Source organism: Tachypleus tridentatus, chromosome 10 (assembly GCF_004210375.1).
Source record: "Tachypleus tridentatus isolate NWPU-2018 chromosome 10, ASM421037v1, whole genome shotgun sequence".
NCBI classification, from domain to species: domain Eukaryota; kingdom Metazoa; phylum Arthropoda; class Merostomata; order Xiphosura; family Limulidae; genus Tachypleus; species Tachypleus tridentatus.
Window position 1 is genome coordinate 140660321 of NC_134834.1, and position 13825 is coordinate 140674145.

Sequence of the window (13825 nt, forward strand, 5' to 3'; positions counted from 1 at the left end):
GAAAAAGGAAAATTCTTTACACAAAGTTCACACGTTTTACAAAAGGGAGAGCACACATCTCCAGCTGCCTCACACACACATTGGTTTTGTTAAGGAAATGCAAGTAAACAGATCCCGCTTAAATAGTTTACATGTTTAACTGTTTTAAATTAAACTTGTGTATGCGATTAAGTTAACATTATGTCTCAAGATGTAATTGCCTCGTTGTTGCATGTTTCAGTGTAGTTTACGAAACAGGTTCAGAACGTGTTTATGCAAGTTAAATACAAGGGATTGAATTTGAGATTAGATAAAGGTTAAACAAAACTTAAGTTCTGTTCACAGCAAAGCTGAAGTGCTACACGAGTAGGTGTAAAGGGAATAGAATAAGGAATAAGTTCAGTTTGAATAGAATTATTAAAATAGTCAGTTTATTTGTTAAAAGCATGTATACAAAATTACAAATGAAAACTAAGTAAACTTATAAAAAGATTAACAGTTAATTATAAATGACCTCTTCAAAAGAAATTAAAGTTAAACGATAAAGTAATCAAATAAATGAAATAAGTCTTTAAGACCAGTGTATCTTAAAGCGTGGTGGTACTGTGGAACCTGCAAGATACCAGAAGAGAATTGTTCAGAATTACATTTAGTTAAACAATGAAAGTCAGAGCGAAAGTTAAAATAATGATTTGATTAGTATAAAACTAAGTAAGTAAAGACCAATCATTTTGCATAACGAATTTTCCTATACAGGAATAAAAAACAAACTTTAGTATTAAGATTTCAGGTCACAAAATTTAGAAGTGAACACAAAAGTTAAGATAGTTAACCAGGATATTTGTGCAAAATGTTACGTAAAATTGAAGTATGGTGCGAAGGCGACTAATATACCTTTCATTTTTGCTTTCAGAATAGTTGAACTTAAGGCAAGTTCTCCTTGAGCTATTGCCACATATAGCTCATCTTTGGCAACAAAGGGTTTTACATCCCTTACATCTTCTCTCACCAACATGGTTGTTGAAACAAAACCCCTTTCTCCTAAATTGAAAATCAGAAAAATAAATCACGGATTGAAAATGGTATGTACAAGTAAGAGAATATTCGTGGTTAAAACGTTTTACACAAGAAATAGGGTGATGCTGCTAAATGTAATAGAAACTAAACCATAGTAATAGAAGCCATATTAGGTGAAAATTTACTAGATGTGGATCGATTTATTTTTAGAACGTAGTATTCGACTAAACCGATAGTAGAGGATTATAGATCGGGGAATTTAAGACTTTAAACCCGTAAGAGATGAACTAAAACAAAAAAATTTTGTTCTACGCAAGTACCACGTACTGTTACACTGCATTGATTCACAACCTGATAGTTAATACAATGTATTTACTAGAAATAAATTTAACTGAAGTAATGTAATTATTAAAGTAGGGATAGTTATACTACTACTGTAGTAGTCAGAGTTCACCCTTACACTTGTTTAAGTGCTTGAGACGTAACTTCCTCTACGGAAGGAGAGGACATTATTCATTTGGAATGTTAGTCTATTTAAATTTGCTACAAGTCTGCACGTTTGATAATAGCTTTAAAAACTAAGATTTTAATCAAGCTCAGATCTTCCTGGTGGAAAGATCTTACTCTGGTGGTAAAACCAAATGGTCTATCCATTTCGACTTCCCTTCCCACCATCCCACCGCGCCGATACGCTTTTAATAAGACACCACATAAAAAGTTAAATTTAAAGAATTAAGCTCTAAAAAGATGTAGAAAGAAATAAGATTCATTTGTAATCTAATATGTAGCTATGTTTTACAAGTATGCCAAAGTACTATTTTCCAAAGTACTATTTTATAAAGGAGGGCATTTGATGCTATAGTTCAAAAACTTACCTTGAAGATGATAAAATTCTACTCCAGTTGAGTTTGAAATAATCATGTAAAGCTCTTGAAGACTACCCAGCTCAAAAACTTCTAGAGAAGTAGGATTATTAAAGGATATTTTCTGGTAGAGCCGGAAAGAGGTTTCAAGGTAATTGAAAGTGCGATAGACCTATAGGAGAAATATCTTCTATTTGAAATAAATCTTAAAGAAATACTTAAAAAGTTCAATCATTTTAAAAACACTGGTCTTAGAAGTTGAGAACGGGACACCAACCTGTACAGAGTTGGTTTCTAGAGCTTCGTGAACAGGAGCAACATTGGTAAAGACCAGGTAGTGCTTTGCACCGTATTCGAAGTACACCACATCGTTACTAGCTGGTGCTGCTATCTCTTGAACTAGTTCAAGATTTCCGTTGCGTAGCTTCAACAAGAGAGATGATCCTTGGGTGTACAGTGAAGGAAACTTTCTCGCAACTGCTACGTGAACCTCTTTCTTATGCAGAAGAAACCCAGCAATAGCTGTTGCTTCTACGTTTGGGAAGCAACGGGAGTAATTACGTATGCATATAGAAAAGAATATGTTAATGAAGTTTAAATTTATCTAAAAAAATGCAATTATAAACTTCGTCACGTTTGAAGTAAGAATGATTATTTAAGAATCAACTAAATATATACTATGTCTAATACATTAAAGTTGTGCAAGATTACATTAGGCAAGAGATTTATTCATTGCTGCATACGAGATCAGATTAAGTACAAATTGAAAAAAGGTGTATACACGATATACAAAAGTGTTTTGAGTTAAGTTATCGTTCGATAACTAGCAAAGTGGTTAAATAGTGTAAAGCTTTTAATTTAAAGCTTAGTTTAGAAGTATTTGAAATCCGTTAACAATACTTCTGATACGGGATTCTATTAAGGCTTTTAAATTTCACTTATGGCCCGACAGAACATTAAAGCGTTGAGACACTACAGCGAGACTTTGTAAGCGAATTTTGTGCCCCGAGTACCTATGCCAAAGTTACATAATTGATGAATTATTGTTGTATTGCTAGAAACCAAAGAAAAGTGGACATTCTTTATCCCTGCGGAAAACGACGTAGGGTTTCCCGAAGTACAAAGAGATATTGAAGTGAGATACTATATTATTCTGGCAATAGGAAGATTGCTTATGTTTAGAATACTAGTTCGAAGTTTCCGAAAACCGATAAGTTGCGTTTAAAAAACTCAAAAGTTACGAGGTTATTTTAATTAAACTGTCATACATTAAGACATTAAAGTTACCTTTCCCGATATGTACAGAAGTCACTTCTGTTAGTAATGACTTATAACCATGATTTCCGAATACGTAAATCGTACAGGTACCTTCCACATCTAAGACAATTATGTTGCAGTGATATTCGTCTCTGTTTATTACAGAGACGTCCAATATACCTTGCCCAAGTGAGGCCACAGGTTGTTCCATTTCCATAATGGTAGTGTCTGAAAATAAGATAAATTTACGTTACCGTAAAGTTAAATTTTAAGATGCATTACTTTTCTAATGCTTTATTTCACAGGAATAGTAATTAGTATTGAATAGTAATTAGTATTTTCCGAAATACGTAAACTTTATATGCAAGTATACATACCAACTGCAGAGTGGGCAGCAGCCACGTAGATTATAAAAACACGTTGGAGAATCAGGACAGGAACTCTACGTATTGTAGTTGTTGTAGCTATTGAATCAAGGTAGAGTAACTTAGAATGTTCAAGTACAAACGTGTAAGTACTTCCGTAATAGCTGTTCCTTGGCATCTTAACAATGTTAAAGTCAGTCGCCTCTGGAAGAATATCCAGAAAGTCTCCCGTGACGTTGAGTGAAGCATAGAAAACGAATTTATCTAGCTGGTACAACGAATCTAAAAAGATAAAAACAAGTAAGACCATTAAACAAAATCTTATGTAAAGCTATATGAAAAACTTCCATTTAAAAAGAAGCAAGCTTTAGTTTAGCGAACTTAGAAGATAGGTAAGTTATACCTTCCAGTATATCCCACAAGTAGTCTCCAATGTACCGCTGTATGCTCGTCTCTTTCAAGATATCTTGAGTTTCAGCTGTAAAGCTGATATCAAAACTAACTACCGATTTGTCTAACTTATCCAGATCAATGTGGTCCACTTCTCTTCCAACAAGTAGGTCCTTTTGAACTAATACTTCGGAAAGGAAAAATTCCTTTAAAACTTCTTGGGTGGTATCCAGATAGACAGCTTCTTCTATTAGCACCCGAACGTCAATCTTGTTTATCAGTCCTTAATGTAGAGCATAATGAATTAAAGTAATTTACAATTCTGTGCCTCAATTTTAGGAGTTATTCAAATAAAGTACGATAAATTGAGCTTGCAATGGAAAATGGTACATCTTGTATAAAAGGCATACAGTACTAACATTGTTCGTTAAAAGCACAAGATGCTAGGTAAGCGTCAAAATTTTAAAAAAAAGTTAATTTGTAATCAGAGGAAAGTTTTAACCATAAAAACAGAATGTACTTACCCTGGACGTAGAGGTTTCGAGATTTAACGCCACCGGAGAATTTTAATTCGCCAGATATTACGTTTTCAGAGTGCAGGTTTACGGTTTCTCTTATACTGATATTGTTCACTCTAGATAAATGCAAGTCTTTCTCGCATAGAAGGTTACCCTGGTACAAAATAACTCGCTGTTTACAAAACAAATTTGGCATCGACATAAAAGCGTACAAAGATTAAATTTTAGAGTTAAATTTTACCATCACTTGTGAGCAATTTTAAAATTATACTTACCTTTATCATCTTATAACCACTCATGATCTGATTTCCAGTTGTTATTAGAGTATTACCGAGATGTTCCTTTAAAAGGAGAGAGTTCACCCTTTGGGTAACAGTTATGTGGTCTTTGAAGAGTACCATGGTAAAGCTCTTTTCACCGTAAATAAGCTGGATATCACCCTCTAGATAGGTTTGAAAATCCAGCTTAGAATAAATGAATTAGAAAATAAATAAGCAAATAGGGTATGCTTAATATCGTAACATTAGATTGTTTCGGATGAAAAAGAAATCTATGTAGTAATTTACTAAAATAGTCTGTAAACGAGGTTTATAAGGCATTCTGCACTAACCTGTTCTGTTTACAGTAATAGCTCCTACAGACAAGTCTATATTGTTTATAGGACCGTAGATGGTAATAGTGCCATCAATATCTACGAAGTTAATAAAAATCTTCACATCTGAAAATAAAATCATGAAGTTACGTTAAAGAAAAGCTATTTAAAAACTATTAAAAACTAGGCAGCGACTTAAACTATTAACGACTTAAAATTTAGAAGTCAAATTGGCAACCATAAATTAAGTTTAGCAAATTTCACAAGTTTTCCTTTAAACACCAAAACCCCTTAATACCGGCAGTTTTAAAGTTAACAGATTAGTATTGTCTATTCAGTTGTTAAACTGAACAAATGCAGAGTTAAGTGCGCTATTAAAAACTTAGTTACCTTCAATCTTTTGTGGTTTATCAACAAAAACTGCTTCTTTGGCAAGTCGGGCAATATCAGTACCATCTATGGTAGAAACAATAGGAGGACCTAAAACTTTAAGGTTGTTAAGTATCACCACTTCTTCATTGAAGGTTTTAGAGGTTGGAATATTCTAGGAGGAAAAAGATAATTGTAAATAACATTTATGGAAAATAAGTAGAAATTAAAAATAAGTAGAAATTAAAAGAATAAAAAAGACAGAAGTTAACTAACTTGATCTCCAGTTATCCAGATCAAATCCGCTACGAAGTGTTCCATATATACGTTGTTCACCACATTAGTGGTGAAGTTACGTTCTACAAAAACGTCGTTAGAAATACTCTTAAGGATTGTTATATGGTCTTTTTCATTAACCAAAATGGCTTCCGTCTGCAGCAGAGAGAAATTTATCCCATTTACTAAGTTCGAAACGGACAACTCCTTTATTTCCACTTCTACAAATACTAAATTTCCAAGTAATTTGTTATTGAGGTCCAGTTTCATTGTCATAGCACTCAAGTAAGAGACATCTATGCCATTTATTAGTCCTGATGTCAGGAGGTCTGAAGATAAGCCTAGTCCATGCTCAAATATGAACACACCTGGAACGATATTAGTTTGTACGAAGAGTTAAAAAACAAGTAATGATGATATTTATATGCAAGGATAGAGGAAAATTTTGTAGAAAGAAATATTCAAGTTACGTTATACTTCAAATTTTAGATAATGTGGAAGTAATTTTTTAGATAATGAAGTAATTTTTTAAATGCAAGTAGTTGTTCAACTCAAAAAACACTTTTGTAAATAATCATTGGAAAAATTATCGCTTCTTACGAAAACAGAAAATTTGAATTAAGCCTACTTTAATGAAGTAGGCGAAGTTTAATATTTTAGTTATAGGTCAGTTTCTTCATTTTAGAGCGAAATGTTTGATGCAAGAATCATTGCAAAATTTTACTTACCTGTAAGTATTTGTGGAGCAGTTAGAGTAAGTAGCTTTTCAGGAAGATAAACACCGTTCACAAGTGCAGCATTAATATCTCCGTCTATTTGAAGTAAACTTTCGAAACGTACCGGTTGTGTTAGTATGTGATGACCTTCTATCATCACAGAGTCTTCTACCAACTGAGCAATATTAATACTGCTTACACGTTCCTGTAGAACGAGATCCTCAGCCACTGATAAGACGTTCACGAATATAAAGTATCCAGATAAAATATGATCTTCGTTCAGATGAATAGCATTTGAATTAACCCAATTTAGTCTAATAGTAGAGACTCCTTCACTTGTTCCAATGTCCCCAAAAATTGAAATTTGACCTTCGAAAATAAGGTTTTCATTTTGAATACTCAAATAAATATATTTAGGATTAAAGTACTCACTACTGTACAGATGCGAGTTACTAAGAGTTATTTATATTATCGCGTAAAGTAGAAGTTTTGTAATTCACATTACGTACACAATTTAAAGGAAGCTTATGATGCAAGTAGTTTATGGCTTTACACTACAGTAATGTACAATCGCCTTTATTCTTTAGTAACAGTGTTGAAAACATTAACTTAATACTTTAACACTGATTATATAATACTTGCAGCATTCATTCTTATTTCAGGTTTAAGCTATAAAAAGATAAAGTAAATATATTTAAAAAAAACCAAAAAACTTACTTTCGAAGCTCTTCTCAAATACTGTTTGAGGTTTACTGAGAGACATAACGCTTCCCGAAAGTTTAGTAAAATTAAAGTCGTTCACTCTATCAGCTTCTATTAGGACAGCGTCGTTATCACTGAAGATAAGTTCGACCAAAATATTCTGGTTAGAAGAAATTGTTATTCTTCGTCGAGCAAGTTCCGTCAAGTCAACTGCATCAAGTGTTGTTGCTACTTCAACATCACTCCTTATTCTCATCTCTCGAGTCAAAAGAGATGGCTTTTTATTTCTATTACCTACTAAGTTCGGCTTAAATATTTTCGTTTCAACTTCTTGGGGAAGAGAAACCACGACAGCATTTTGTAGAATGACACCATCTACCGTTCCTGCTGTAGCATTTTCGACGAAAAGAATCTCAAAGAAGTTAAGGGGACCTTGTATTGTACTCGAAGAACTGCGGGAAATTCGTTCCGTCTCCAAGAGTGCCAAGTCTACTTGGTCTATGATACTTAGACCTGTAAAAGAAAGTTTAAAAAAAAACATTCATTTTTAAGAGAAAACATTAGCATGAAGGAAAATTAACTGCTAGTAAGACAGAAGGTATGAGCACACAAAAGAGTTTGTTGGTGTAAAAAGAAATTTGTTTGCTTACCACTTTGTAGATCTAAGAAAGAGGTCTCGTCAAGGAATTTTGTACCTAAAGTAAAAAGATTTGTTAGAAAGACAATACACTATTTAAAAACAAATCTTAATTTACGTGATAAACGGTTCGAGATAAGTTGTTACGTAACTAAATATAGAAAGAAAAAACTTACCTCTTAACACTTGGTTGCCCCTAGTAAGCATAAAATCTTCCATCCTTAGGCCATTAATAGTATCAATTGTAGAAGAACGAACCGTTAAAGCATTAAAGACCTTACGTGAATAAATATCCACCACGTTAGTTTTAAAAATGGCATCGCGATATGTCCTTTTAACATCTAATTCGTTAATTTTCTTCTGAACATCCATGTTTCGCTCCACAGTGACTCCAGCTAGGAAAGTTGTTTTCCCACTTAAGTGAGAGTCACTCTTTATTAAAAGAGTTATATTAGAAATGTCCACATTATCAACAAATCTTCCAATTATTACATCTTCATCTACTCCTATTCCTCGAGCAAATACTTTATCATACAAAGAATCTTCTAGCGTTAGAGTCACCAAGTCCGAAGTACGTATCTGGTCAACTAAACCACTAATGTAAGTTTTAGTAACTGACACATAACCATGGAAAGTTTTAATAGCAGTTAGATTTTGAAAGCTATTTAAATTAAAGAGGTCGTTCGGCAGATTTAATCTGTCCACCGTTCCTTTAATAGAAAGTCTATCGATAGCAGAGAAATTGTCCTCGAATGTCTTTTTTCCTAAAATAGAGGTTGGTTTGTCTATTCTTAGAATATTAGCTCCTAGTGCATTTAATTTTATATTATTAAATACGCCAGTTATTGTAACATCCTGCACTCGTATATCCTGACTAAATTCTTTAGTGAAGATTATTTGGGTTGAATTTTCAGTAAGAGAGAAACGCTTCATTTCTTTGACATCGATCCCATCTATTAATTTAACGGTTAGATTTTCGTAGATGTGTATACTATCCTTCATAATTTTGTGTGCCTTTATTTTATGCTTTTTGTGCAGCGTTACCAACTCCTCAGATAGATCTACATTGTTTACTCTCCCAGAAATGTGTAGAGAATTTTCTATAATCATAGGTCTTCTCATGTAGTAGTAAGCTACAACGAAAAAGAAATGTTCATAATGTTAGAATAGTGTAAATACAGTTTAACATTTTTAATTATAGCATTTTACTTAATATGGGAATCATAATTGAAAACAAGTTAATTTAACAAATTTGTGCTAGATTAAGAAACGAACTACCTGTCGAATCTTGATCTTTGTCTGTAGCCATAATATGTTGATCCAGGTCAAAGTTATTTACACAACAGCCTACATCAACCGACTCTTTTACTGTTACTGGCAATACGAAAGTTACTTCACCATTTATAAGAAGTGGGTTGTCAGAGCTGAAAAGAAATTATGTTAAGTGTTTTAGTACATCGCAATATGTACAAGTTTTGTTGAGAATGGATATGGAAGTTAAATACAACAACAAATTCAAATGATACTATACCGATAGGTAGAACCTTGTAGGTTTATCAGGTCAGTTGCAGCTATGTTTTCCACATCTAAAACCAAAGCTTCTAACGACGAACCTTCTGCAGCACGTATACGGTTTGTTCCAGTCATCACAGTAGATTGATCTAAAAGAGCAACGTCTGAAAGAGACGTATTTATGTTAAAGAAAATTAAACGTTTTGATATGGCTTTCAAAAACAGTTTAAGTTAGTTCGACAAAACACTGATGATTTAAAATATTTATGGCTTATGAGACGAAAGCTTCGTATGAATAAAATCAAGGTTTAAGTTGCATTGGGAATAACTTACTTACCTTGTAGACCAAAAATAACATCTTCTAGGTTTTGCTCAACATTATTCAGTTTTAAGTTAAGCGAATTAATCGTCCATTTGAAGTCGTCTAAAGTAAAGTGCGATCCTTCCAAGGATAGACTTTCTAACATCTTCAGAGCACCAATGCTTTTTTGCAAGACATTCATTGTATGGAAAACTTGATGTTTAAAAATCAAAGAAGAATCTGTGACAGCGTGCTCCAAGACTAATGATAAATGTTCAACATTTATCATGTATTCTTCAAACCGACCCTATGAAAAAGGTTAGTAAAAATCGAGATTACGACCACTACGTTAGGACAAAAACAATCGTAAAGGAGATAACATAATGTTAAACTAATTTACAAAGTTATTGCATACTTCATATAAGATTTAAAAAGTTAAGGGAGATTCTTATATTAACTGATATTGAATACAAGACTGAGAGTAACGTTTACCTGAATATGCTTTATTAAATTTTCCAGTTCTCTTACTCTATTAAGGAGTGGATCAGGTAGAGGCTTAAGACTAGCATTCAGAGCAAAAAGCCGCGGTCCTGTTCTTCTGTCTACGGACAGAAGATAAGTAGTTTTATTGTAGATGAAAGAAGCGATACTACCAGGCAGTAGGATGATATCCTTAGGAAAGCTCTCTATTACTAAGAAAAGGAATTAAAGCAAGTTTTAAAAGTTGTAAAAAATACTTGTAACGATAATGATAGAATTCAAAAGAAATATTGCAATTTCAGATAAATACAGGTTACTTACTCTGGGGAGGAGCTAAGAGTAGTTTTTGGTCCCGACTATGCCATGATAGTAAAGATATGGAGTTTGGCATCGTATCTTGGAATAGAAGAGCCACAATATCATGTCTACATGAAGATAAAGGTGCTGTATGAAAATGAATTGCGTTTGGAAACTTCAATAGCTGCTTTCTGTGGAATTTTCCATTTCGCCATACTAACAAGTATTGTTCGTAGGATGCGATAATACCAAAGAAGTGTTCGAAGCTGACACGAAAGCTATGTAGATCACGGATAGAGTCTAAATGTAATCTACAAAGAGAAAAGTTTCTGCTCTTGTAAAGTGTTAAAGAATGCTTGCAGTAAGTTAATTTACTATGCTTGTTCTAGGAAAAGGAAGTTAAATTGCTAACTATTTACTTTCTGGCGAAGCGAAATTGTTAAAATCACTTACGTTTCTATCTCTGTATGGGATTGTAGAAACCAGTCTAGTTTGAAAATAAGACATGTGGATGAGTTGGCGACAGCGACGTAACCTAGTCCGTTTATAACAAAAGTTTCCAAGTCTACTGGATTAGGTAGCCAGATTTTAATGATGTTCTTCCAGCAACCAATACCTTTAAAATAGAGAGAACTTTACACAAGTTTCTGTAATAGTAGAAGTTCGGTTAAAATAGGAAAGGTAATGCTATGCAGAACCATCAGGAGCAAATTCTTAAATTTTGATTCATAAGTTGAAGTAAAAAAAAAAAAAAAGTTAATTTTACAAATTAAAGTAAATTGATGAAGTAAATATTAGATAACGGACAGGACAAAAATAAGCTTACCATTCTCAATATATTTTACGTTGAAGCCAGATGAAGAGTGGTAGAGTAGGATAATAGAACTATCGAACCTTGTTGAAACGTAATCAACTTTAGTAGGGGTATCGTCCAAGTTAAGTAGCATGGCCTAGAAAGTTAAGAGTAAAATAGCGTTAAATATTTCACATCTTTGAATTAAGAGGATTAAAATAATTTGACTTCAGTGTTAAAGGAAACAAGTAAGAGAATGGAAAAAATATTTTCCAACTGAAACGTTGATAGATAAGAATGTTGTGTTAAAAAGATATTAGTATGAATATGAGAACTGTATTAAAAAGGTACTAATAAAAGGTTCTTATTGTAGTAAAGGTAATCTGCGAGTATTATTAAAACATGCAAACTATACATTTTGTATAATGTTTATACAAAGTTTAAACTTTCTATAACCAAGGATAACTACTTTAGTAGTAGTGCCATAAGTTACATTTGGAGATAAGTAAAAGCCATCAACTTACTATGGCTCCAACTTTTTCCTTGGATCATGTGTAAGGACGGTAGACTTTTGTAACAAAATTCCCCGTTGAAAGTTAGTTTTATTCTAAGTAAACAAGTTATCTAAAAGATTCACCTACCTGGTTTGAGTATCCGTTTACTACCTGGTACACGATCAAACGTGAAGCGTATTCAGAAGCTTCCAGAATGACTACAGCTAACATTTGTAACTGTTCGTAGGTTTTACCGAAAGTTATAGAATCAATGATAATAGCTGAAATTAAAAGAGTTCCCATAAATATTTCGGTTGGGAACATCATTTAAGTAGTAAAGTCTAAAGTGACTTAAAGATTGAGTAAGTGGATACAAGACATTCACGGTCCATGTGTAGCGAATTAAAAAACTTACAGCACGAGGTTAAAATTGTACGTTGAAAAAACTTCTCACGAATAAAGACGATGTATTAAGGAATCTCTTATCGTATAGTAATTTTAGTCATTAAATAAGTTACAAAAAGTTCATGCTTAGAGACATTTAAGAATTTACCGTTGTTAGTCGTATACGTGAACATAGCCGTTGATGTTTCTAACTTCATCCAGTTTTCTACAGGATGAATTTGCCACATAAAAGCATTCTTGTTTCCAACGGAGAGTAAAAAGTCAGAGTTATTAAAACGAATGTAGCGCCATAGTTTTGGAGAAGAGTTCGTCCAAAATCTTTTCTCGTAGATATTTTGTATTAAGAGATCTAGAAAAAAAAAAAATTGTATAAGCTGTGTAGCTTACATTATGTAGTTTACGTTTTCTTAAAAGAAAATTTAGATGAAATAATTTCATTAGTGGTCGCGTTAAAGCCGGTATAGGATGTAGGATACTTAGAAATAAGTTATCAGTTGTGGATGAGCTTTGTTAAACAATATTCATTTTAGAACAAGAAGTCTCAATTCGTCTGGTGAGCATTCTCGCTGAAGGAAGTGAAAGTATTCGATAAAAGTATTGTATTCTCACGAGACATCCAATACATTAGAAGATAATGCCCATCTTTAAAATTTGTTACGGAAAAGGTAACAAGTTGCATTAAGAGATTATAGAAGTTTGAGAGTGTGGCGTAAGTAGAATTATTAGGGCTTAAGTTAAATAATCATAAAAAGTGCTATGCATTTGAGAGTATTAGTATTAAGAACGTGTGATGTACGTACCCTTTAACAAAGTAAAGATTCGAGAAAGTAACCTACAAGATCTCGTCAGATGAGAGATTACTTATGCTTACACAAAAAGGAATAAGCAAAAGATAACAAGAGGGTATATTAATACTGGCCTGTAAGATAATACTTTAAGTTTTAAAGTTCACCTTCTCTATTGTTATAGCCCGTGTCTGGAGTAAAGCCATGAAAAAACTTAGGGGTTTTTTCAGCTTCTGGAAGATCGTCGTAAAGAGAGAGATCATTTTCTCTAGCAAAGTACTGACGAGTCATATCCAAGACCACGGAATCAATAGTATCAGTAAAAAGACGATCATGGCGATAGCTTGGAGGCTAGTAAAAGACAAGCCTAGTTTTAGTTAAACAGGCATTACACTTAAAATACAAGCAACTAAGAAGAGTAACTTAAACATTAAAAATATAATTAACTAACTATATAAATCATACACGATTTTACGTTACGAAATATACTCTAACAAATAGTTAACATGAATCTTAAAGACAAGCAAAAAACTATTAGTTTAAGCAATTAGACGATGTTTCATAAATTAAGAATAACAAATAATACTAACCACATCTTCCGATCGTAAAGGCCGCCCTATCCATAACAACAAAATAAGATAGGTTACCACCCACATATTAGCTGAAAACAAACGAAAATAGTTAACAACCCATTTCAATATTACCAAATGCATCCTCAAACAAAAACACTCATATATTTGACTTTACTATACCTAATCCTATACTTACTAACAAAAAAAAGTAAACAAATAACAATACAAAACACACTGGTAACGAAAACGCTCGTGAATACTCTTAATATAGTTAAGTTCTCTGCCCTAAAGCTGTGGGCGTGGCATACGACGTAGCGTAACCTGCCGACATAATTCGTATTAAAAATCATGATTTTGTTTAGTGTAAAAGAAAAAATTCACATGTTTTCTGTATGTTTCTTATGTTCCCAATTTATCATCCAATAAGTATGGGAACTTAATGGAAGAGTGTGTCTGCTTTCTAAGTTTTGATTCAGTTATTGAACAATTGTTTACCATTTTAGCT

The 13825-nt window shown here is 32.9% G+C and overlaps 1 protein-coding gene across 1 annotated transcript; it reads right to left on the reverse strand.

Annotated features, from left to right (window-relative positions):
* Positions 1-388: 388 nt before the first annotated feature.
* LOC143230457 (uncharacterized) lies at positions 389-13553 on the reverse strand. The gene is made up of 28 exons (XM_076464051.1): positions 13517-13553; positions 13339-13409; positions 12916-13099; positions 12112-12312; positions 11706-11839; positions 11098-11221; positions 10725-10887; positions 10296-10582; positions 9987-10186; positions 9531-9801; positions 9213-9357; positions 8960-9105; positions 7858-8814; positions 7695-7739; positions 7060-7557; positions 6355-6711; positions 5627-5994; positions 5372-5525; positions 5000-5107; positions 4665-4831; positions 4396-4543; positions 3885-4154; positions 3494-3763; positions 3147-3344; positions 2137-2390; positions 1872-2031; positions 874-1020; positions 389-591 (listed from the first exon to the last, which is right to left on the reverse strand). Exons 2-28 carry the CDS (start codon positions 13402-13404, stop codon positions 551-553), a joined length of 6063 nt encoding a protein of 2020 aa, XP_076320166.1. The 5' UTR covers positions 13405-13409; positions 13517-13553; the 3' UTR covers positions 389-550.
* Between the last annotated feature and the right edge of the window lie 272 nt (positions 13554-13825).

Excerpts from the sequence above, each read along its gene's own strand:
- LOC143230457 (XM_076464051.1), bottom strand. The coding sequence starts at position 13,404 with ATGTGGGTGGTAACCTATCTTATTTTGTTGTTATGGATAGGGCGGCCT. Across the intron at positions 9,106-9,212 it reads CTACAAGGTTCTACCTATCG|CTCTGACAACCCACTTCTTA; the intron begins GTATAGTATCAT and ends ATTTCTTTTCAG. Across the intron at positions 6,712-7,059 it reads ATTTGAGAAGAGCTTCGAAA|GTCAAATTTCAATTTTTGGG; the intron begins GTAAGTTTTTTG and ends TTATTTTCGAAG.